This window comes from Physella acuta, unplaced genomic scaffold, assembly GCF_028476545.2.
Source record: "Physella acuta isolate Inbredline_101_S28 unplaced genomic scaffold, ASM2847654v3 ptg001244l, whole genome shotgun sequence".
Taxonomy (NCBI): Eukaryota; Metazoa; Mollusca; class Gastropoda; family Physidae; genus Physella; species Physella acuta.
Window position 1 is genome coordinate 86,463 of NW_026732760.1, and position 26,894 is coordinate 113,356.

Genomic DNA, 26,894 nt, shown 5'->3' on the forward strand with positions numbered 1-26,894 from the left:
AGGTTAAAGGTCGGCACTAGCGAGAAAACTAAATAAGTCGGTGGGGTCATAGTTACTAGCCACAAGAAGCCAGTAACAGCTGTCAGTATGCTTTGTGAACACCGGGCAGCACTTAATAATGTCTTACTTCTCTACGTTTGACCAGACACAACAACTTTACTGCTAAAGTGGTCATACAAACAAGCGGGTAGTGTTGCCAGAACAAATTCTTGAGCTTTTGCCAAACTTACATTCGCGCTATTTTGATCGGAGCGGAATAAGCTTAGAGTTGTCATTTATGTCTAAATTAAATACACGCAATGGGATTGAAGACTGTTAGACAGGATCCATAAAAGTAAACAGAATCGTTGTCCTTATTTACCGAACTGATTTTGGAAGCTTCATTCGTATCCCAAACTCTAACAACTACTCAGCAGGTAAGAGAAAGCTTTATTTCACAGTTATCTGAGTTAATTATCTCTTTGTTAGGTTTTTTTTTTTTTTTTTTTACAAACTACAAAACGACATTTTGGGTGGTCAACAACATCTCATGACCTTTTTTCCCCCAGCCTGGTGTGTTTACTTAAACGAGGTAAAAACAAAATACATACATTTCATGGCGGGGAGGAAGGAGGGAGGGGGTGGGGGGAAACGACGAGTACGAGACGGGGGACAGGAGGAAGAAAGAAGGAAGCCGTTGAACTTTGGGTCCCCAGCTCAGCTGTCCTACTGTGCCCTGTGTTTTAGGCTTAGATCACACGTTTTAGAAGTGGATTCACCTTAAGAACCCAGCCTCAAAATTGTACTATTCTTGATTAATAACACCGTTCGACTAGATCTTGATGGTAATTAAAACATATTTAAACTAGATCGTAATTAAAATACATTTTTAAGCAGATTGCAAAGTGAACCACCTTCAAAACTAGATAATAAAAACACCTTTAAACAATATAAACACGGCTAACTAAACCAAATTCAACATTAAAAGCTTGACCCATCTCTAGCTTTACTAATAGGCGCTGACAACACAATATCTGTAAATACCAAAATCACAAAATCCAATGAATCATGCTTCATTTGCGCCACGGATTATCTGGCATGAAAGGAAAATTTACACCCCCCCCCCTCTACACACACCAAACCCATAGAATCACTAACACCAGTGCTAAGATGTAAAAAAAAAAAAAGCTCTACCGTCACATTTTTTTACAATGTTCTACGAGCATTCAAAGTGAAGGAAACAAAACATCAACAGCGATGTGTTCCTATACCACAACATGTGCCTACGAAAAATAATTCTATTAGCTACAACCTAAATGGATAAACAAACTATTTACTTTTAGATGTGGACTCGGGCAACTAACACAATGTCAAAATGTGACACTTCAACTGTATCAAAATGTGACAATTCAACTGTATCAAAATGTGACACTTCAACTGTATCAAAATGTGACAATTCAACTGTGTCAAAATGTGACAGTTCAACTGTGTCAAAATGTGACACTTCAACTTTATCAAAATGTGACACTTCAACTTTATCAAAATGTGACACTTCAACTGTATCAAAATGTGACAATTCAACTGTGTCAAAATGTGACAGTTCAACTGTGTCAAAATGTGACACTTCAACTTTATCAAAATGTGACAATTCAACTGTATCAAAATGTGACACTTCAACTGTATCAAAATGTGACAATTCAACTGTGTCAAAATGTGACAGTTCAACTGTGTCAAAATGTGACACTTCAACTTTATCAAAATGTGACACTTCAGCTGTATCAAAATGTGACAATTCAACTGTGTCAAAATGTGACAGTTCAACTGTGTCAAAATGTGACACTTCAACTTTATCAAAATGTGACAGTTCAACTGTATCAAAATGTGACAGTTCAACTGTATCAAAATGTGACACTTCAACTGTATCAAAATGTGACAGTTCAACTGTATCAAAATGTGACAGTTCAACTGTATCAAAATGTGACAGTTCAACTGTGTCAAAATGTGACAGTTCAACTGTGTCAAAATGTGACAGTTCAACTGTATCAACATGTGACAGTTCAACTGTATCAAAATGTGACAGTTCAACTGTATCAAAATGTGACAGTTCAACTGTATCAAAATGTGACAGTTCAACTGTATCAAAATGTGACAGTTCAACTGTGTCAAAATGTGACATTTCAACTGTATCAAAATGTGACAGTTCAACTGTATCAAAATGTGACAGTTCAACTGTATCAAAATGTGACAGTTCAACTGTATCTAAATGTGACAGTTCAACTGTATCTAAATGTGACAGTTCAACTGTGTCAAAATGTGACAATTCAACTGTATCAAAATGTGACACTTCAACTTAATCAAAATGTGACAATTCAACTGTATCTAAATGTGACAGTTCAACTGTGTCAAAATGTGACAGTTCAACTGTGTCAAAATGTGACAATTCAACTGTATCAAAATGTGACACTTCAACTTAATCAAAATGTGACAATTCAACTGTATCAAAATGTGACACTTCAACTGTATCAAAATGTGAAACTTCAACTTTATCAAAATGTGACAGTTCAACTGTATCAAATCGTGACATTTCAACTTTATCAAATTGTGACATTTCAACTGTATCAAATTGTGACACTTAAACTGTATGAAAATGTCACATTTCAACTATGAAAATGTCACATTTCAACTGTATCAAAATGTCACATTTCAACTGTATCAAAATGTGACACTAACTAGGAACACCGTACAGTTATTAAAACATTCACAGCGCGCAACGACGAAACTAACGACGACAGAAAGAGCCCACACAGTCGTTTGATTAGAGGATAGAGCAACATTTGATCTTAACCTGTATGGAAAGGGGGAAAAACCCCACGCAAGCTTAAAAAAAATAACACTAACCCCCCCCCCCCCCCCCCAAGACTTAGTTATAAAAACTTCACAAAAAAGTTATGCTAATGCCACAGGAAAGGGAAGCCACTCTGAGTTTCAACCACACACTTCATAAAAATAATCTGTCACTCTTGTCAAAAAAAAAAAAAAGTGCACAATAGAATTTACTTTTGACAACCGAATCCCTCCCCCCCCCCCCAAAAAAAAAAACCGTTGGCTTACCACGTGACTTACAGTAAGTATACCGAGACTAAAGCTAACACAAAACTGCGACACACGTATGCATACATTCTGTCACAAAGTGGGCTAACATTTTTTATTTAAATTACACAAATCTGAGTAAATTTAAACAGCCCCGAGGAAGAAACCAGGTAAGAACGATAACTCTTTCACATAGAAAAAAAACGTTTCGTTATAAATTACTTATGCATAAAAAAAAGACAATGACCCCCCCCCCCCCCACCCGGGTTATACTTGCACCCCGGCTATAGATCTATATTATATTATGTGCATAATATTTTCTTCATTAAAGACGCGCCTTCCTAAAGCCCCACAGCAGACAAGCTTGGCTGTGTACCGCCACACACACACACAAAGTGTGAAGAGGGGAAGTCACTGAGAGTTGGCAGACGAGAGTTGTGGTGTTTTGACGGTCATGCCAGACACCATTGTGACCCGTTCTGTAAAAGTGGATCAGCAACAGGTAAGTTTACCAATATTTATTACACTAACACGTGTTCACGTTTCTCTAATTTATAAAGGAGATATGTTGAAAACTGTAAGTTTCTTACAAATATTTTTCAACGGTTAAAAAAAAAAAGCACAAGTAGGCAAAAATTCGTATTTACAAACTTGCTTTTAATTCAAATTTGTTTCGTTTAATTTTGAATATAATTTTAAATAAAAGAATATTTAAACACTGATGACTTGGTCGCGTAACGCAATAAGGTTAGATCTGTAGATAAGGTAGCGCTAGGCAATATACATCTCCTGACGTAGTGTAACAGTTTGTATAAAAACACGCAACTTATTTTAATGGGCTTCAGTGCGGATACGAACATATATGATACCTGAAGGAGACGGAAGACGACAACATTACACTGGTTTTAACCTTATTTCAACTATATAAAATATAAGAAAAAAAAAGAAGAAAAAAAAAAAAACGCATTTTTGTCGCTAGATATTTTAACTAAACAGAAACTTTTTAAAAACAAATCAAATCGTTACTTTGAAATAAGACAAAAACTTCTTTCAAGACAAATTCATATAGTGTAATATTGTGTTGTATCGATAGGACCAAACCAACATTACCATTTACTTGGTATAATTAAGGTTGTTTCCACCGACACCACGTTCACAACAAAGAGTGGCAGCTTTATACCATATAAATACCATCTCAGTGTAGTAGAGACTTTACCACTAATATAATAAGACCATCTTAGTTCTGTGGCGACTTTACAACCGACATAAAAAAGACCATTTCAGTTTAGTAGAGACTTTACCACTGATATAATAAGACCATCTTAGTTCTGTGGCGACTTTACAACCGACATAAAAAAGGCCATCTCAGTTTAGTAGTGACTTTACCACCGACATAAAAAGACCATAGTTTAGTAGCGACTTTACCACTGACTTAAAAAAGACCATCTTAGTTTAGTAGCGACTTTACCCCCGTCATATAAAGACCATCTAAGTTCAGTAGTGACTTTACCATCGACAAATAAAGACCATCTCAGTTTAGTAGCGACTTTACCACCGACATATAAAGACCATCTCAGTTTAGTAGCGATTTTACCACCGACATATAAAGACCATCTTAGTTTAGTAGCGACTTTACCCCCGTCATATAAAGACCATCTAAGTTCAGTAGTGACTTTACCATCGACAAATAAAGACCATCTCAGTTTAGTAGCGACTTTACCACCGACATATAAAGACCATCTTAGTTTAGTGGAGACTTCACCACAGACATATAAAGACCATCTTAGTTTAGTAGAAACTTCACCTAAGACGTATTATCAGACTTATCTTGAGCCTTGCTACACACGTGTAACTTTAATTTCCCCTAAAGTGATGAGTTGAAATCTTAACCGCAAGACGTGCCTGGTTGGGTGTGATATAAGAACAGGAACCTACATGATTATCATCAGTTGTTCTGTTAGTATTTCGTAAATCATTGGGACAGGAACCTACATGATTATCATCAGTTGTTCTGTTAGTATTTCGTAAATCATTGGGACAGGAACCTACATGATTATCATCAGTTGTACTGCTAGTGATACGTAAGTCACTGGGACAGGAACCTACATGATTATCATCAGTTGTTCTGTTAGTATTTCGTAAATCATTGGGACAGGAACCTACATGATTATCATCAGTTGTACTGCTAGTATTTGGCAAATCATTGGGACAGGAACCTACATGATTATCATCAGTTGTACAGCTAGTATTTGGTAAATCATTGGGACTGGAACCTACATGATTATCATCAGTTGTACAGCTAGTATTTGGCAAATCATTGGGACAGGAACCTACATGATTATCATCAGTTGTACTGCTAGTATTACGTAAATCATTGGGACAGGAACCTACATGATTATCATCAGTTGTTCTGTTAGTATTTCGTAAATCATTGGGACAGGAACCTACATGATTATCATCAGTTGTACTGTAAGGATTTCGTAAATCATTGGGACAGGAACCTACATGAGTATCATCAGTTGTACTGTAAGGATTTCGTAAATCATTGGGACAGGAACCTACATGATTATCATCAGTTGTACTGCTAGTATCAGGTAAATCATTGGGACAGGAATCTACATGATTATCATCAGTTGTACTGCTAGTATTTGGCAAATCATTGGGACAGGAACCTACATGATTATCATCAGTTGTACTGCTAGTATTAGGTAAATCATTGGGACAGGAACCTACATGATTATCATCAGTTGTACTGCTAGTATTTGGCAAATCATTGGGACAGGAACCTACATGAGCATCATCAGTTGTACTGCTAGTATCAGGTAAATCATTGGGACAGGAATCTAGAAGTTGACCAATGTCATGTTATACAATACACAACCAATGTACAAGATTACCAGCGCCCTAGACTCCAAGTAAAATCTCTAACAAAAGAGAATAGGGACACATCAACGAAGTAGTTAATCCAGTACGATATATATATATATATATATATATATATATATATATATATATATATATATATATATATATATAAACACACAGTAATTTAGCTATATAGCTACAGGTCCATGAAAGGATAGCGATGGCCATCGAAGCGGTATTATTCATTACTTTATGATTTAGGTCAGATATATGAGAATTAGTAACGCATAGCTTCACAAAGGCAAATCCTACATCTTAAACACTGACGCTTAACTGCCACGTATGGGGTGTTGGAATGTAGGAAGTTTACACCAAGATTTAGGTTGCAGGATTTATGTTGCAAGTTTACATCAGGATTTATGTTGCAAGTTTACAACAGGATTTATGTTGCAAGTTTACAACAGGATTTATGTTGCAAGTTTACATCAGGATTTATGTTGCAAGTTTACATCAGGATTTATGTTGCAAGTTTACATTAAGATGTATTGGTGCCAGTAAGAGGGGGGGGGGGGTCAATCCACCAGTGACGTCAGCACCAATACTGGGAGGTTCTGACTTAAGGAACGTTCGGCTACGGGTGGCAGATGGAAAAGCTAGAAATGTGTGTAGCCAATAATGTGTGTTTTTAATTTAAAAAAAAAAAAAAAACAACAACAAAATGATGAGAAAGGTTAATTTTTGTTACAGTTAGGATTATTTATAAGATACAATTTAGGGGTCTGTGACTCGTAATGTGTTGGTGTAAAATGGGCTAAGCGTTGTTTATGGATCTCTGTGTAATGTGACGTCTGGTATTGGATGTAATGTGACGTCAGGTATGGATGTAATGTGACGTCAGGGATGGATGCAATATGACACCTGGTATGGATGTAATGCTACCTATGCCGTAAAGCTAACGCTCACCTGTCTTCCCTCACGTCCATATGCTCTAAAAGAACACCGGGTGTTCAGGGGGGAAAAACAAAAGGACCATATTTTGAGCACATGTAACCCTCAGGTAAAAGTTTACTACGGGATGGCTGCCTCGTTACCTGCGTGCCTCCCCCCCACCTGGTTATCTTGTCTGTACAAGGTCAAGGACGGGGGGAGGTTGTTACTTGCGTGAGGCTGTCGCGCAGGGACATTAATCCAACTCGAGGCTAACGGCTCATCAACTCGGGGCTAACGGCTCATCAACTCGAGGCTAACGGCTCATCAACTCGGGGCTAACGGCTCATCAACTCGAGGCTAACGGCTCATTAACTCGAGGCGAACGGCTCATCAACTCGAGGCTAACGGCTCATCAACTCCAGGCTAACGGCTCATCAACTCCAGGCTAACGGCTCATCAACTCGAGGCTAACGGCTCATCAACTCGGGGCTAACGGCTCATCAACTCGAGGCTAACGGCTCATCAACTCGAGGCTAACGGCTCATCAACTCGAGGCTAACGGCTCATCAACTCGGGGCTAACGGCTCATCAACTCGAGGCTAACGGCTCATCAACTCGAGGCTAACGGCTCATCAACTCGGGGCTAACGGCTCATCAACTCGAGGCTAACGGCTCATCAACTCGAGGCTAACGGCTCATCAACTCGAGGCTAACGGCTCATCAACTCGGGGCTAACGGCTCATCAACTCCAGGCTAACGGCTCATCAACTCGAGGCTAACGGCTCATCAACTTGTGGCAAACGGCTCATCAACTCGAGGCTAACGGCTCATCAACTCGAGGCGAACGGCTCATCAACTCGAGGCGAACGGCTCATCAACTCGGGGCTAACGGCTCATCAACTCGGGGCTAACGGCTCATCAACTCCAGGCTAACGGCTCATCAACTCGAGGCTAACGGCTCATCAACTTGTGGCAAACGGCTCATCAACTCGAGGCTAACGGCTCATCAACTCGAGGCGAACGGCTCATCAACTCGAGGCGAACGGCTCATCAACTCGGGGCTAACGGCTCATCAACTCGGGGCTAACGGCTCATCAACTCGGGGCTAACGGCTCATCAACTCGAGGCTAACGGCTCATCAACTCGAGGCTAACGGCTCATCAACTCGAGGCTAACGGCTCATCAACTCGGGGCTAACGGCTCATCAACTCGGGGCTAACGGCTCATCAACTCGGGGCTAACGGCTCATCAACTCGAGGCTAACGGCTCATCAACTCGAGGCTAACGGCTCATCAACTCGAGGCTAACGGCTCATCAACTCGAGGCTAACGGCTCATCAACTCGAGGCTAACGGCTCATCAACTCGAGGCTAACGGCTCATCAACTCGAGGCTAACGGCTCATCAACTCGAGGCTAACGGCTCATCAACTCGAGGCTAACGGCTCATCAACTCGAGGCTAACGGCTCATCAACTCGAGGCTAACGGCTCATCAACTCGAGGCTAACGGCTCATCAACTCGAGGCTAACGGCTCATGAACTCGAGGCTAACGGCTCATGAACTCGAGGCTAACGGCTCATCAACTCGAGGCTAACGGCTCATCAACTCGAGGCTAACGGCTCATCAACTCGAGGCTAACGGCTCATCAACTCGAGGCTAACGGCTCATCAACTCGGGGCTAACGGCTCATCAACTCGGGGCTAACGGCTCATCAACTCGAGGCGAACGGCTCATCAACTCGGGGCTAACGGCTCATCAACTCGGGGCTAACGGCTCATCAACTCGAGGCTAACGGCTCATCAACTCGAGGCTAACGGCTCATCAACTCGGGGCTAACGGCTCATCAACTCGAGGCTAACGGCTCATCAACTCGAGGCTAACGGCTCATCAACTCGGGGCTAACGGCTCATCAACTCGAGGCTAACGGCTCATCAACTCGGGGCTAACGGCTCATCAACTCGAGGCTAACGGCTCATCAACTCGAGGCTAACGGCTCATCAACTCGGGGCTAACGGCTCATCAACTCGAGGCGAACGGCTCATCAACTCGGGGCTAACGGCTCATCAACTTGTGGCAAACGGCTCATCAACTCGAGGCGAACGGCTCATCAACTCGAGGCTAACGGCTCATCAACTCGAGGCTAACGGCTCATCAACTCGGGGCTAACGGCTCATCAACTTGTGGCAAACGGCTCATCAACTTGTGGCCAACGGCTCATCAACTTGTGGCCAACGGCTCATCAACTTGTGGCAAACGGCTCATCAACTTGTGGCCAACGGCTCATCAACTTGTGGCAAACGGCTCATCAACTTGTGGCCAACGGCTCATCAACTTGTGGCAAACGGCTCATCAACTTGTGGCCAACGGCTCATCAACTTGTGGCAAACGGCTCATCAACTTGTGGCCAACGGCTCATCAACTTGTGGCCAACGGCTCATCAACTTGTGGCAAACGGCTCATCAACTTGTGGCCAACGGCTCATCAACTTGTGGCCAACGGCTCTTCAACTTGTGGCCAACGGCTCATCAACTTGTGGCAAACGGCTCATCAACTTGTGGCCAACGGCTCATCAACTTGTGGCCAACGGCTCATCAACTTGTGGCCAACGGCTCATCAACTTGTGGCCAACGGCTCATCAACTTGTGGCCAACGGCTCATCAACTTGTGGCAAACGGCTCATCAACTTGTGGCCAACGGCTCATCAACTTGTGGCAAACGGCTCATCAACTCGAGGCGAACGGCTCATCAACTTGTGGCAAACGGCTCATCAACTCGAGGCGAACGGCTCATCAACTCGGGGCTAACGGCTCATCAACTTGAGGCAAACGGCTCATCAACTCGAGGCTAACGGCTCATCAACTTGAGGCAAACAGCTCATCAACGTGAACGCTAGATGGCTTGTACACGGGGACTGGCCAAAAGATTTATTTATCAAGAAGGGCTCAGGCTGAAACTGGCGTAAACGGCCCTCCCATGTCATTCGATAATTGGGGGGGGGGGGGGGGGGGGGGGGGGCGATACAAATTGGGGGGTTTGTTTTTGTAGCGGGAGGTCAGTTAAATAACTGGATTGCTATATAAAGTATAGCTTTGGTCGGCTTAGAACAATTTTATTTGACAAGTATAGATCCACTATAGCACTGATCACAGACATAATAATAAACAGTTCTGCAACGGGATTCACATTCACACTATCCCTTATATGCCGAGATCAGGTGAACTCTACTTCACTTGCCCCATGGACCAACAGGTTCGAAAGGGTGGTATTTTTTCTACTCGCTATAGATCCACTATAGCACCGGTCAACGATATGTTACATACTGAACAGGCCTACAACGGGATTAACATCGGCGTTGATCGTAACATCAATACTTTATTTTTCTCTTAGGCATACAAGGGTGTAGAGTGTAGCGGTTTAGGACACAGTTTAAAACGGTCTCGTCTATTTCAGATCATGCCGGCACTGATGGGACCTATGAGAACACGGTGAACACACAAGTCAGTACAACTTTAGCGGGGAGGGAGACTTTTACACCCGGCGCTAGCTTAGGATTCGTGGTCGGAAGTGGATATTTTGGACGTTATAAGAAAAAAAAAGTTTGAAACTATGGGATACACAGTCGCGTGTGGTCAGCTACTGGTGCTGACGTTAGGTCTCGTCACGATATCTGGACAAGGTAAGAACACGAACAATTTATAATATGTAGGTGTGGTTTTAGACCACATGTACAATAAAATAACTATTATATAACAACCGATTCCAACGGGGATATACACAGTTGAGTTTTCTAAACTTATTGGAAACACTGTGCTTGATGATAAGAACCAGGGGTGGACTGGGCAGCCGGTCTACCGGGGAAAATCTTGGTGAGCCCCCAGGAACTGTGCTGTAATAGTCCTATTGGTGTTTTGATTCGTTTTTTATTGTTGGTACTTTAACATTCCTTCATGCCAAGGCGTAAAATTTTGGAGTTTGGTGGAGAAATTATGCACAATAAAAGAAATTTCCATCTGGGATTGGGGGGGTGGGGGGGCAATTTTTAAATTTCCCAGACGTCTTGTACATAGACAGCCCACCCCTGATAAGAACTATCAAGACTTTCTTTTAAAAGTAAATATAATTTAAATGTAATGATATCAACTAAAAACACACTTTCCAATAAACAACCAAGTATTTTAAATTCACCGGACATGGCTACTGATCAGTATTCATATTCTTGACCTTAAATTAGATTCGTCACATCGATGTCCCTAACTAGTCTAACACAGAATTCTAACAATTCTTCAATGCATAAGTCCCACCCACCACCACTGATAGTGCAGCTCGCCTATCTCCCCCCACCATGTACACGCTGGTCCCCAACAGGATGAGATCAAAGGAAGAAACACAAAGGTTAATTGGATGGGGAAAACAAAGGTTGGGGCCGGAGGTTTCCGCTGATGTCTTGGTGCATGCTCTTGATGGGGTACGTGGCTCTAGTTATGTTAGGGGGCGAGGCAGTAGCGGATTAATGAGGTGAATGTGCCGGATTAAGCAGAGGGTTCTAGCGGATTTAGAGGTGGCACAAGCGGATTAGTATGGGGGTAGCATTGGTGGATTAATTAGGTGAGCGTGACGGATTTAAGGGGTGGCATAAGCGGATTAATATGGGGTTAGCAGTTGGTGTGCCCAACTTAGCAAAAGACCGCCACCTATGTTGTAGTAACTCCAACCATCCAACAACTACTTACACGTGTGCCCAACTTAGCAAAAGACCGAAACCTTTGTTGTAGTAACTCCAACCATCCAACAACTACTTACACGTGTGCCCAACTTAGCAAAAGACCGAAACCTTTGTTGTAGTAACTCCAACCATCCAACAACTACTTACACGTGTGCCCAACTTAGCAAAAGACCGCCACCTATGTTGTAGTAACTCCAACCATCCAACAACTACTTACACGTGTGCCCAACTTAGCAAAAGACCGAAACCTTTGTTGTAGTAACTCCAACCATCCAACAACTACTTACACGTGTGCCCAACTTAGCAAAAGACCGAAACCTTTGTTGTAGTAACTCCAACCATCCAACAACTACTTACACGTGTGCCCAACTTAGCAAAAGACCGAAACCTTTGTTGTAGTAACCCAACCATCCAACAACTACTTACACGTGTGCCCAACTTAGCAAAAGACCGAAACCTTTGTTGTAGTAACTCCAACCATCCAACAACTACTTACAAAGCTACACGTGTGCCCAACTTAGCAAAAGACCGACACCTTTGTTGTAGTAACTCCAACCATCCAACAACTACTTACACGTGTGCCCAACTTAGCAAAAGACCGACACCTTTGTTGTAGTAAAGACTAACCGTGTGAAGCTCGGGTCCTCTCAGCATGAGACGAGATTAAGACGAGGGCGATGCGAAAGCTCTTTGACTGGGGGATTATTTATTGGGTGACAAGTCCCCTGATGGAGCCGTTTGTACCAGATTTATCTGGGACGTGTCGCGAGTGGTGGTCGAGGAGTTTCAGAATACTTTCTTTGTTGTTGTACATGGGGGCTCTTGTATTTCAGTAGGGAAATTAGATGTCTAGCTGTTTAAGGTTTAAATGTACACCTTGCAATAAATACCGGTATATTTTTTTTATTGCTGATAATTTGTATGCCCAGAATTTATGTGAGATTAAGTGCCAGATAGTTAGGTAAAGTAGAAAGCCTGGTAGTTTGATAAATTGGTTTACAAGCTAATTGAATGCTGGCAAATTTTAACGCCATATACTTATGAACACATGAAACCTAAAATTTAGGTAAATTAGCAACCACGTATGTTAGTAAATTTAAGGCTCCGTGTATAAGTAAATTTAGATACTATACATGCAGCCCGAAATTACAATGTATTTGGACATTTCTTTACGTTATAATTAAAATATTCTAAGAGCTTATGTAGAATGTTTCACTCGTAGCCCTCGTTTATCTAGGCGAACGCTGCGTTTAGGTTACAGTTACATGTGTGTGCCTGGTCATTCGGTAAAAAAGGACGTCAATGCTTTTGGTAGTACGCCAGAAATTTACTTCAATTTGTATGCTCAACAATTAGGACATTATGTCTTATGTGATTACCACACACACATTTCTGACGTCCAGTATCGAGAATTTTAAAAAAATCTCTTGATACAATTTTTTTTTTAATTTCGTCAATACTCAAACTAACTTTGCTAAATCAACTTTACAAAATAATATATATAAAAAAAATCCCAGGGCGAAATGAATAAACGCCCACGGGCAACTCTCGCTTAAGATTAATTAAATCTACCACAGTCCCCCTAGACCTTCCTAAAGTAGTGTTTATTGTATGTAAACATTGCCTGATCTCGTCCTCCTTCATACAGACAGTTGGCACCAAACACCCCCCCCCCCCTCCCTAGTGTCAGTCACTTGTATGGAGTGTAACATCACGTGGTACATAACATTCATTCATGTGTAGATTTCCTTCATTCATGCCGGGGTAAGATCCCCCCCTCCCCCACTCTTCCTATGTTCCGGTCGAACGGGTAGGCTATTCAGTGAACCACTGCCGGTACAAGATGTATGTGCTCGGTGGTACGTGGGTGGTGGATTCAGCCAGCTTTTCATGTTGCTTGTACTGGCAATATCTGGTCTGACATAAGCAACGGTTTCGTTGGGGAATGGTGGTGGTAGGGGGTGGACCATATATACATTCTAACATAACAAAAACTGTATATATATATATATATATATATATATATATATATATATATATATATATATATATATATATATATATAACATACACACGAAAACTTTTTATTAGACTTTCTGTGCAGCGCACTAAGAACTAGATCTACTACATGTAAACCATCACCCATGTAGGAGACGTGACCATTTCTACGTAGCCAACATGGTCACACGATAGCAGACACTCGTCAAAAACACTCTTCCAGTATGAACAAGCCCAACAATCACATACGCTGACCAAGTTCATCAAATCATCCCTACGGCATATAAAAAAAGAACTATCACAATACCACTATGGGTGTGAGTTGAACCACCTTCCGATAAAGCCACAATAATGGCTTTGTCCTTAAACTTCGGCTCGGTAAATATCCTGGTTGCTAAAGCGAACCTTTGGGCAGATAAGGCTATATAGCTGGGGACAGCAACCCATCTAGGACAGAAAACTGATAGTTTGTTGGTGGATAGACAGCGGCTATGGAAGCTCATTAAAACACCATTTGGCGTATTTTATAAACTCCACCGATCCTACTAACACTATGTATAGATTTAGCTCATTGAAAAACCCATTTGGTTTAATAAAAAACACTAACGTCCACATTAGCAATAGGTATAGTTCAATGAAACTCCCCCTTTTACATTTAAAACACACCAACAATCATACCAGCACTAGGTATGGACTAAGTTCAAATCAAACTCCCCCATTGGCTTTCGAGACACCAACAATCACACCCGCAATAAGTATAGACTAGGTTCATTAAAACTCCCTTTTCGGGTCCTTTTTCTCTCAAGTTCCTTACTTCCAAACCACTGAAGTATCACTTTATTCACGCAATTAACCGTCAGCCACACACATGACTGTTCGTGTAAGCACCGGACTGAATGGAAGTCTACGGAACACCTCTCAGCAAGCCAAGTTAACAGCTCGTCCTTACATTGATGACAGATCTGGGCAATATCGTGTTCTATAGATGTGCAAGATATACCGCTGTACTGGCCTTTGTTCAACGAGGTCTGAGGTTTTTTTTTTTTTTTATAAACCCAGACAAGATCTTTAATACAGCTCGTAAGAAAATAGAGCAGTAGACGAAATTGTGGAGACGGTGAGAAATAAGCCATGAAATATAAAACGTATCAAGTGTAGGGAACATGAATTACAAACATAGCCAGTATAGAGATGAAACGGTAGATTATATTTTTTTTTAGAAGATATAAAAAAAATGCATCTAAAATTTTAAGAACACGTCGAAAAAAAAAAGAACAGGAAAGCACCATAGCATGACCGATTAAGAACTATGACTCAGATATACTGACACAACATAGAATCTATTTTCTTACACTAGCTTCAGGGATTTGTTTGATTTTTTTTTCAATCTTTTTTTTCTAGCCATTTTTTCCTTTGCGTATTTTAAAATCTAAACCGATTCCGCTTCACATATTTTGAAATCTAAATCTATTGCTGGTAAAGAAAATTTTGTCCCTTAAAACTCTTGGCGTCCTCGCAGTGACCATCCTAATGCCTCACAAAATGTTACATATAATAAAACTTGTATTTGTTTGGGCAAATGATGAAGCTTTTTGAGGTGTAAATGAGCGGGTGCATCGCTTTACTATACTATTATTACTATTAACACAGAATTTTCTGCAAATAAAATTTTGACGAGTCTAAAAAACAATTTCGTAGAAGAATCATCCCCAAATACAATGCAAAAGTCTATATAACATTCAGAAGTCTTCAAATTTACTGTATTATTCCGCTAAAGGTTTTCTATTTTAGACTATAGTCAAATGATACTATGAATATCTAAGAACAACCAGAAATAGACAGTCTTTTTTTTTTTATTCAACAATTATGTTACACAACATAATAATCAATTCTATTAATTTTATTACTATTAAATATCTTTGAATTTTTAACGACTTTTAGGAAAAGTTTTAAATGTTGTCTCCCTTGGTTACTTTGACTTGTAAAAAAAAGTCAAATAGCTTAACGAATCTTTAAAACCAACATTAAAGCAGTCCTGCTCTACGGATCCGAGACATGAAGAACATCTGCGACAACAACAAAAAAGGAATCAATGCCTTTAAGAACAAATATATTAAAAATGCAACGACTAGAGAAGATAGAAAAATGGAAAACTATTGGAGATGTGTACATATATAAAACAACAGAAAGACAAATCATGGAATGCAAGTGGCGTTGGATCGGTCCCACGCTTAGAAAAAAATACTGACAACAGAGCTAAACAGGCCTTGGATGGAATGCTATCCGTCAGAGCAAATGACGGAGAGGTTGACCCAAGAAGACAAGGCGTCGTAGCGTGCTGGATGATATGAAGGATTTTGGAACAGCTGGGAAAAAAATGGCAGAGAGAGTGGACAGCTTTAACGGAGGCACAATGTTCCTCAAGGAGCGAACATGAATAAAAATGATGATTAAACAGATTAGATAAATTAATATTCAATTTATGCTTGTAAACCGCTACAGTGAAATGATTATACTAATTACTTTAATTCAGCAGGGTTTACTTTATTCAAATAGTAATTTATCTTTGTAAATCGACGTTAAAAATGTCATAATTTTTATTCCCAATAGGCCCTAATAATCTCATGCTAACCCTCTGTTTTAAACTGAATATTTATCTATCAGAAAACTTCGCAAGTTTATCATTTCTGTAAATCATTTCGTGCCTCCCCTAGAACCAATAGGAAATAGCTGCCGTTTGATGTGGTAATCTTTTATAAAATAAATAACATAATACGTAGTTGACTATTGGTGTGTAGCAAACACACTAATTTCAAACAACTGTATTTTAAAAGTAATGCAGAGATTCTCTTAATTTAATTCGTACTAACATGCCTAAGCCAATACCCAGTTCTAAGTAAACAATATGGTCGGTAACGTTGCATTTCAAGATTTAGTAGAACAAAGGCATGTGATGTTGAGGTAAGAATAATTTATGGGCACATGCATGTAGGGAATCACGTGACCAACAAAACGTGAAAACTTCAGTTTTATGTTAACAAAAACATGACACACACAGACAGAACCAACTACACAGAAAAGCTCGACCACAAAGTTACCTAGAAAAGTCGTGATTAAACCATAACTAAAATTGACCAGAAAAGCTACAAATACAACACTGTAAAATTGTGGTTAAACCTAAACTAAACCCGACCAGGGAGGTTAGACATACACCATTGTAAAATTGTGGTTAAACCTAAACTAACGCGACGAGACAAGTTACAAATACAACATTGTAAAATTGTGGTTTAACCGTAACTAAACCCGACCAGGGAGGTTACATATACAACATTGTAAAGTTGTGGTTAAACCTAAACTAAAAAATATATGACAAGACAAGTTACAGATACACCATTGTAAAATTGTGGTTAAACCTAAACTAACGCGACCAGACAAGCTACAAATACAACATTGTAAAATTGTGGTTAAACCGTAACTAAACCCGACCAGACAGGTTAAATGAACAGGAACATCCCGTTATAACATGCCCTCAGATGAAGTCACATGATAGTACAGTATATAAAGCCAAAACCCAATCTCCGTGTAATGAACAAGGGATGTTATCTACCCCACAATACCACATCCACAGGCGAATCTTGTTACGTCTAGTGAACAGGATTAACACACATTCTTCACCGTGTACATCTATACACACACTACAACATAACAAGCGTAGTAAGGGAAATCTGGGTCTCCCGAGACAGTTTTCATGACTTGCGCTTTTTTCAGAGATTTATTCAACTTATTACATCGAAATAAGTAAAGAAGTAAAATCCGAATTTCATTCGTTACAATTAGTACTAAGTTGAAATAAAGTTACCATGCACCATGGCAAATTACAGTATACCTATACCCAGAGGCGTAGCGAGGGGGGGGGGGGGTGCGGACCGCACCGGCTGACACCATGGCAAAAAAATAGCAAAATATATAGAGAAAAACTTGAGGGGGGGGGGGGTGCAAATCGAAACATTTGAAAGTTCGTCCCCGGGAAGGGTCGCTACGCCTCTGTGGGGGTGACACCCGATCTCGCTACACCACTGCCTATACCCTATCTTTTGTGACCCTATTTATTGGGTGTCTCAATTTCTGCTATTCTGGGGTTTCCAGCCTGTCTGGTGACGAAGGCTTACTGTCTTCGAAATAAGCCCTATCCAGGAAATTCTTACAGACATTTTTTCTCGGGGGCGCACTTTGACTTTCGGGGGAAGAGGGGTTAAGTATAGGATTTTCAAATTATATATATTTTAAGGTGATTAGGAGAGATACCTGAGATAAACACTAACCCTATCAATATGAAGGACTACCTTCACTTCTCTTCGTACTTTATTTTAAGCAATAAATATAAGGGAAACAAATGATAATTTTAAAAATTATATCATAGCTCTTGAAACAAATGATAATTTTAAAAAATATATATCATACTAAGAGCTATAAATAGAATTATAAGTATGCTTGCTATTTCCATAACGTAAACATATCGCTATCCTTCCAACGCGTAGTCATTGCTTCAAATACGCAAACATTTATGCCACGTTTAATTCATCAACAGGATTCTCAGATCCAGACATCGATCTCACTTTCAACCAATTTTTACAAGACAATGGCTACAGAGGTGGAGCGGTGGCTGTCATGAAAGATGGGGAACTGCTGCTGGCAAAAGGTTTTGGGACGGACCGTGCGGGACATGAGGTAGGGCCTACACCGTTGTAACCTAATCCATTGTTCTAGTGTTAAGGAGAATTACATGCATCTAATGTTACACTAGTTACAGCTGGCTGCCTTACGAGAGGAATGTCTTTTTAATAAAAATAAATACTAAAAAACAACAAGCTTATAGTAGTTATAGCAATAAGCTTTTCTATGCACTGCAAATTAGAAAATAAAACTAATTTGCTTGCTTTAATAAAAGCTTATGTAGCTAAAATATGTAAAAGATCTCATCTGGAAAGTTTGAACGAAATCGCGTGGGTCAAAATTGAGTTACAAGATGTGCCTCAAACCCTCAAACAGACGCTGCGAACTAAATAAAAGTTTGTAAAATAACGTGGCCCGCTTCATACTGCTCCTTTCCTAGCTTGGGTAATATGCATATCAGATTTATAATTAACTGTTTCTCCCCAGGGACGTGGTAAAGTAGGAGAAGTGAACTGCTTAAGTGTGCCGCGTCGCCCCATCTGTCAACGTTATACTTTAGGGTTGGGGGGGGGGGTGAATCACAGAAACGTTTTTATTAACGCAACGTATGAGATTTACTACAAAAAATGAATCGACGAATTAATTTTTCTTCATTAGAGGAAGATTGTATAGCATTGCCCCATTCCATATATAAAATAAATGAATAAAATAAATCCCTTAACCCTTGGGGGTCGTTGAGGTACCACAGATTTGTGTGATGTGTCTAGGGCTAAGAATCGCATGGCGGCGCCCACCCCTCTCCATGCCTGACCACAGCCATATGCCTCTATCTAGGTGGCTCGCCTTGGTCAAGAACAAGTGGTCAGTTGAAGTTCAACTATGGACTCTTGCCGGTGACCTTTACTGGAAGGCCATGCGCCCAGTTAAAACGTGTTAGCATAAGTTATATGATTTTGGAGTTTCTCACCTAGATGGGTTGCTAGTCTCCAGTTATCGAGCCTAACCCTCATCTGCCAATGGTTCGAACTCGGGGATTTTCGGTTTAACAACCATGAGCTTTACCGACCCCACCACGCAGACATTCCATATATTTGTAGGCCCTACATAGATATACAGCTTAAAAAATGTATCCTAATATGCGTTTCAAATGTCTCAGGTGACAGCCCAGTCCACCTTCCACACGTCCAGCGTAGCCAAGTCTCTGACCGCAGTGGCCCTGCTACAGCTGGTCCAAGAGGCCAGGATATCTCTCAAGGACAAGGTCAGATACCTCGTGTTGTCTTGGGAAATTTGAGGGGCTGTTCGGCTTAAGGAGGAATGTTTACAAATACCTCTGTTGTTATGTTACTTTCTCGTAAAGCCTTGTTTCAAGTAATGTTGAAACCCAAACGTAGTAGACAACGGTAGCAAACCTCACAGTACATAGGTCTACATGCTTTAAAAATTATAATGCTTTTTTTTGGTCAGGTGTTCGGGGAGCTGGGAGTCCTGAGCGACATCCAGCCATGGAATGGGACAAAGGCGGACCCCAGAGTGTACGAGATCACCGTGGACCACCTGCTACACCACGCCGCTGGGTGGGACGACCTGCAAGGGCCGTTGCTTGACCCGGTGTTAAACCAGTTCTATCATAGCCGTCATGTAAGTCTGGGATCTTCAACCATACAGCGGATGTTATCACATTGTACTCGTAACAAATAGGCAAGATAGGCCAACTTGGTTTAAAATAACAAAACGAAAAATAAATTGAAAAAAATAAACGCGAAAACTAAAGAAATATTATAGCGGCTCCAGGTAGTGGATAAAACAAGAGGGGTAGATATTTCATGATATTGTGAAACATTGACTCTCATTGAGACAAGGGTTATAGAATTAACGAAAATTAAAAAATTGAAGCTCCAAGAGTAGTTCGTATTTTAAAAAGAAATTCTGGTTCAATACATATATTATATCCCCAACAATTACTACACAACAATATCTGCATTTCCAGCTCAATTGGGTTTGTTAAACAATAAAGGTAAAAATCCCCTATATTAGAGATCCAAACTTAAAGTAGTTTCTAAATCGTATCTAATCTATTACTAAAATTAATATGCACCTTATTTTAACACCATCTCAACTAACATCTTATGTCGACAGGAAAGCGTAAAAGAGCCCCTATATTAGTATATTAGAGATCTAAGTACTATAAATCATATACCACTAAAATTAATGTGCAACTTATTTTAACACCGTCTCAACTGACATGTTGTATTTGTATCGACAGGCAAGCGTCCCAAACATCGCTAAACAGATGAAAAAGAGTTTCCCACTGGAGGCCAAGTCTCTCATCAGCTACGTCATCTCCCAGCCTCTCAGGTTTGACCCGGGCACTAACGTGGCCTATTCAAACATCGCCTATTTAATCCTCGGCCGCGTCATAGAGGCCGTCACAGACATCACCTACAGCGACTACGTCAAAAGGTAAACAACAAATCTCTCGATTATTCTTGAGATGGTTTTGGTTTTTTATTTTTAAAATAATGGAGCATGAATATTTATGAGAACTTGAAATTGTAAAAAAAAGTCTTGTGATCGTATAGAGTGTAATACAATACCAAGGTTGTTCTTACGCCGGTAGGGTTAAGGTAGTAATCCCAGCATAAATAACCGGCGATTATAAAAATATCCACCTTTTCGTTAAAAAATACAACATTGAATGTCCTTCAGACGTTAAAACTTAAATATACATTGCATAGCAACATTCCCGTAGTTAGTAGATACTTGAGGAACTATTAAAAATTATGTTGCTTCCGTGTTTCAGATTTGTATTGAACCCTTGTGGGATGTGGAACACCCACCTGGGCATTGTCCAGCGGTGGGATGAAAGGGCAGTAACCGTGGAGGACCAGGACCTGTACTACAGCCTTGATGGCCTGTCGGTAGACTCGGCTCTCGGCTGGTATTCTAACGTCTACGACATGGTCCGTTTCCTCAGGTATGATGGGATGTTGTGTATGGCAACGCGTATGGTCAGAATTTCAGATGGTTGAGGCATGGGATAGTTTGGCGAAATGGCGTATCCTTAAGCTTTGGCGTAAGGCTATGGTTTAGGATAGTTTGGTCAATTTTCAGGGTCTGATCACGTGAGAAATGTATGACAAATTAGATATTGTTTTTGGAGAGTAACGCGGGAAACTTGCTATCAATGAGCAGCCTACTGGTAAAAAAAAACGTTACGATTAAGCATTGAAAATTAAAATTACTCCCCTCTAAGGCCAGCAATCTCAAAATGAACTCCACCTTTTCCACAGATGCACGTTCGAGACCGACCTCCTGCTCAAAGACAAGACTCCCCTGTACGCCCAACCAGACATCACACCCCTACAGCAAGACTCCTGGTACGGTGCCGGGTTTCTCAGCGACTCCAGGGCAGTCTGGCAAGAAGCGAACACCTACACAGACGACCTCATCCTTCGCTACAACATGGACAACGACCAAGACACGCCAGACTCGTGGGTGGTGTTGCTCTACGACAGCAGCAAGCGCGGCGACACGAGGGAGCAGCTTCAGGAGCTGATGGAGAGTACGGTTCTACAACCACAAAGGGGGAACTTATTTTACCACGACCTGTCAGATATCCCGTGGGTGTCGCAGCCCAAAGAGAGCCAAACGAGTTCCCAGATCACGGTGAAGTTTTCAGTCAACGAGCATCACCTCCAGGCCTACGTTAAAGCTCTACAGACGGAAGGGCTGAGCGTCCAGTGGTTTACATCCCACACGCTAGCTGACCATACAAATTTCTTAGTGGTCAGCAGGAGGATCGCGCACCCCAGCAGATCGCAGTACGACTACATCCTGGAGCACGGGATGGACCACAGGCATCTCCTCAAGAAAAAAATGCACTTGGAGGAGCTCGGCTACAACATGACCCAGTTACACAGCTACATCAGCAGGTCGCACGTCGTCCCCATCCGGTTCGCGGCCATCTTCCGCTACGAGGCCTTCTCGCTGGATAAGCAGATGAAGTACGGCACCGGCCACTTACCGGAACCGTACGAGAAGCTCGTACAGATGTACTACGAGAAAAGCTTCTACCCCATCTCACAAACCATCGTCTACAACAAGGAGGAGGGCGACGAGGAGTTCTCGTTCATCTTCGTCAAGGACGCCGACGACATCCGAGTGGACTTCAAGCACCACTACGACCTCTCCTCAGCCCAGCTGATGAAAACAACAGAGGACAATGCCAAGTCTCAACTCTACATGTCGTACCTAAACTCCTACAGCGTCAACGGGAAACCTCGCTTCTCGGCCATCTACACGAACGGGACAAAGGTCAACGGGCATCTGTACACCGACAGGGTGGAAACATTGGCCAGTGAGATCATTACTTCACAACTGAACAACGGCATCGCGCCCAAGTTTATCGTGCCTTACACCGAGGATGAAGAGATCAAATACGCCATGTACATGGAGGCGGTGTGAGACAAGGAAACAGACAATAAATCTTACGTGTTCCAGATACATAAACTCATTTGATCATATGCATACATGTATAACTAATACTCTCCTTATCATTCAACTTGACTACATCAGACAGGAGATTTCATTGACCAAACCAATGAATCTGATAAAGCTTGGTTTTCAAAATATTCAAAGGATAAATACTATACTTGTACATCAAGTGGTTTATATAGTTATATTACTTGCAATAACTCATACTAATTTGAAATATATTACTAATTTTAGAGCTAGAATAATAATAAGTTCAAACATAATTAAGATAATGAATTTTCCCAATAATATTTTATACAATGCCTATATTCTGGTGGGATAGGGGAATCTCAAATCAAAATTTTTGTGATTAAACAAAAAAAAAATATCTACCTTAGTTGCTCTTTAAAATGGCAGCTTCAGAAAAAAGAAAACACAGGAGATTCAGTAGTTTAGCGAGGGGGGGGGGGGGATGCATATGTCCCCGGGCGCCGACCTTAGGGGGCGCCAAAATGGGTTGGAAAAATAAATTGAAAGGTTGAGGGAGGTGCAAATTGAAAGTTTGAGGGGGTGGGGGGGGGGGGGGGGGGTGGGGTGCAAATTGAAAGTTTGAGGGAGAGGTGCAAATTGAAAGTTTGAGGGGAGGGGGTGCAAATTGAAAAGTTTGTCCCCGGGCGCCGGGAAGGGTCGCTACGCCTCTGAGGAGATTATAATATGCCGGTGGATTTGTAGAATACGAGCAACTACTTTAGTTAAACCAGAGATCTACAACCTGCACCACCAGATCAGTACACTGCAACAACTAACTCGACATTTTAAAAAAATAAAAACATTACTTGATACCTAGAAAGGATCAGAGAAATGTCTAAATACCATTTGTAATTTTAAATTTAATGTAGTAAAAAATGATATAGCTAAATAATAAATTTGGAATGAAAGATTTTTCTGTAATGGAAAGAGGTTGCAAGACCCCTGGGTTAACTAAATAATTGATAGAAACATGGAATGGATTAACCTGTTTCAACTAGATCTATTTTTTTTCACATGGAAATGTTTTTTCCACTCATATAACACCATTTCTTTCTTGAGCACGTGACATAAAACTTTGTACAGTTCTGATTTACTTGTTGAGTGAGAAGATAAAGTTTAAGAGATTTAAAAATGTATGTAGCAATAGAAGTTTATTAAACATAAAACAACTTTACTTTTTTCCCCATACAGATTGGCTTAATATCAGACTATTTAAGAAATATTATTTTCTTAAATAGTGATATTAGTGATATTAAGCCAATCGGTATGAAAATTATTTTAAAAAAAAATTCACAGCTACACGCCATGAATCATACCCATTTATAAATCATATAGGTGCTGTATAATATTGTGTATAGTTTGTCAGATTATACTACATAAGCATGTAAAATCAAAATGTGCGTCAATAGACAGAACTATTAACCAAACTTGGATTGGATTACTATTTAGTCAGATGGGTTGTGCTATGAAGAGAGTGAGAGCATACCTAAAAAAAGGTGATTAATTCCCTTGTAGGAAATAAGATGCATAGCTACATTTCTGACAACAAATCAATTATTTAATTAATTTCATGAAAATGTTACTACAAATACAAAATATTACTGTAAGCTTACAACTCTAGTTGTAAAAATATTCCTCAAAAGGAAAAACAGAATCCTTTAAAAAAATAAAAATTTACATACTTGCAATAATGCTTTGGAAATTATTAGCTGTATATTTTCTTTCCTGTACTATTAAGTTAAGAAACCGCCTTTTCAATTCTGTAAAAATCTGTTTCAGATTAGTGTATAATTGTAGCCCTCTTACTATGTCTCTATAAAAATGTAACTGGCAGTTGAATCAATAAAAAAAAACTTATAAAAAAACTGGCATAGTATTTTTTTTAAATTTCAATAAAAATCTCGCTAAAAATAATATGCACAGTATTCTACATCTAGAAAATAGATAGGTTATGAGAATATAATTGGTCAAATATAACATGAAACAAAATAAGGTTTTACAAAAAGCACCATGCTATAGTTATAGTAAATTTGATTCAAAGACTATAGGAATCTCATTTAAAAATGAATACTTGTGCCAGAAACAGTGTGAAGGTAAGTTTCCCAAAACAATTCTAATTCAAAGTATTCTTGCGGTAAAATAAAAAGTAAACCTAATATTTTTGCAAATATAACTCATCAAAAAGTAACAACCCAATCCTAATAAATAGGAAAACCTTTTCCTTTCAATCCTGGGATTTTATGGGGCAAGTGAAGTAGAGTTCACCTGTTTCTGTGATTTAAGTATTTGATTTGAAGGGATATGTAGTGTGGTCAGCACTATGCCCAGCCGTCTTTACTTTCTCTAATGCGAGTCAGGTACCCATCAGAGCTGGGTGGACTCAGTGACATTTACAGTCTTGAACCTGGATTCACACTCGAGACTTTTGGGCCAGCAGCCGTATGCTACACAATTAGACCACGCTGTCCCATAAAAATGCTTTAGAGTAATATCAATTTCTGTTTAACAAGAATATATATTTAGGGGTGTGAAGTGGAACTTAAAACTGTTTTGAGTGAGTCATTTTTGCAAGAGCCAGGCTCAAACAGCAGGGTTCATGCTCCAAAACTAAAAACAAATTCCAGGAGTTTAAAAATAAATTCCAGGACATTTTAAAATTTAAAAATTTGTCTTGTTTATTTTTATGGCCGCATCTACATTAAGTTGATCTTCTATAACTATACACTATGAATTACAAACCCTAACAGCCCACCCAAAGCGCAACTGCTCAACCACACGGTACATATAGTCTTGTCAGAAGAATAAAGCTAAAAGAGTAATTTGATGCCATTGTGCCACTATAAGCGAATAAATTGAGTGCGCAGCTAACAGAGAATAAACTGAGTCCATTCTCGCAGCTATTAATAGTAGGCCCTATTTATAATTTAATTTGAGCCCATTGCGCAACTAGTTAGATTTTAGATCATTGGGTTTTACATCTTTTCAATCTTTTGCAAGCCAGATAGCGCTGGGGGAAGAAGCTTTTTCTGAGCAGTCACTTTGAAAATAAAAATTGAAATAGGTCTGAAGTAGATCTAATTCTAATCTAGATTCTAGACCTAGCGATCAAAACTTTTTCTAATAGTTAGGTCTATTAGAATCTAGTTAACTACCAGTAACCTAACACCCCCTTTTTAAAGAAGCTTTTTTATCGGAAACCGGTATAAAAATTCCCCCGTCTTTTTTTTAAGTTATGTCCAAGTGAAGAATTATTAAAATCATAAAAATAAAACTAAGTAGCCTGATATTTAAATGTACTAAATGATTAAGATTAAGGTTGCGCGTATTTTATTATAAACACAACCGAAACACACAAAAAACATTAGGAAAACACTAGGACTAGAGCTAGATCTACTTTTTTTTTATGAATGTGACTTTTAATTAGACTAAAGGTAAAAAAAAACAAAAAAAACATTAGAACAGTTCCAATTAAATATCGTGTGATCGGTCGCGAGTTCACCGTGAGTTCACATTGACTTTAATTATCAGCATACATCATAGCTCGGGCAATAGCTGTTTGATGAAATTGTGTTGGCCTCAGTTTTGGGGTCATTGTGAATTCATAAAAGTTTATTTAAAGTATCATACGTTGGAGATACTTGTAACAATGCAAACTTAACCTCCTTGCAAGTGTGAGGTACGTTTACGTACTTCACCCATTGCCATGAAAATCCTAACTGATAGGCCTACACGAACATAGCACATTCAATATTCTAAATTTGGATTTTTCTCAAGTTTTGACAAAAGTAAATGGATGAATATAGATACCAATGTCCAAAAAGGGGTGTTGGGTTGTTAGTAGTATTGTAATCTCGACTAATTTTATGATTAGTCTAATTGGGTTAGGCATATGGTTGGACCAGGGTTGGGGTTAGGGTTAGGGACAGGGTTAGCATTGACATTAGCCAGCCATGTGTGTATTTATAATTATATTAGTGTATTTAGAGTATTTACTATTTTTAGTTGAGTAGCCTAACAGTTTTTTACACACCCCTTTTTTAAAGAAGATTACATTATCAGACACCGGTGTAAACATTCTCCCGATTCTAATAAACAATTCAATGGGCCTAATAATAAAATAATCAATAATT

The 26,894-nt window shown here is 39.9% G+C and overlaps 2 protein-coding genes across 4 annotated transcripts in view; one reads left to right on the plus strand and one right to left on the minus strand.

Moving 5' to 3' along the window:
* LOC131957446 (uncharacterized) overlaps positions 1 to 26,894 on the minus strand; it is a 28,683-nt gene that overhangs the window by 1,436 nt on the left and 353 nt on the right. Inside the window, exon 1 of one of the 2 annotated variants that reach the window (XM_059322264.1) lies at positions 128 to 230. The exons of the other annotated variant lie outside the window; for it this stretch is intronic. The gene's annotated coding sequence lies outside the window, so the exon portion shown is untranslated. Of the gene's footprint in view, positions 1 to 127; positions 231 to 26,894 lie in introns of those variants that run through there. 2 annotated transcript variants of the gene reach the window in all.
* Positions 163 to 23,295, plus strand: LOC131957445 (uncharacterized). Of its 2 annotated transcripts, XM_059322260.1 has the most exons (9): positions 163 to 416; positions 3,401 to 3,571; positions 10,314 to 10,539; positions 18,173 to 18,312; positions 19,415 to 19,519; positions 19,726 to 19,899; positions 20,525 to 20,721; positions 21,062 to 21,235; positions 21,552 to 23,295. In XM_059322260.1, exons 3-9 carry the CDS (start codon positions 10,470 to 10,472, stop codon positions 22,723 to 22,725), a joined length of 2,034 nt encoding a protein of 677 aa, XP_059178243.1. In that variant the 5' UTR covers positions 163 to 416; positions 3,401 to 3,571; positions 10,314 to 10,469; the 3' UTR covers positions 22,726 to 23,295. The 2 variants fall into 2 exon arrangements, with proteins under 2 accessions (XP_059178243.1, XP_059178244.1); XM_059322261.1 differs by lacking the exons at positions 163 to 416; positions 3,401 to 3,571 and adding an exon at positions 3,583 to 3,646.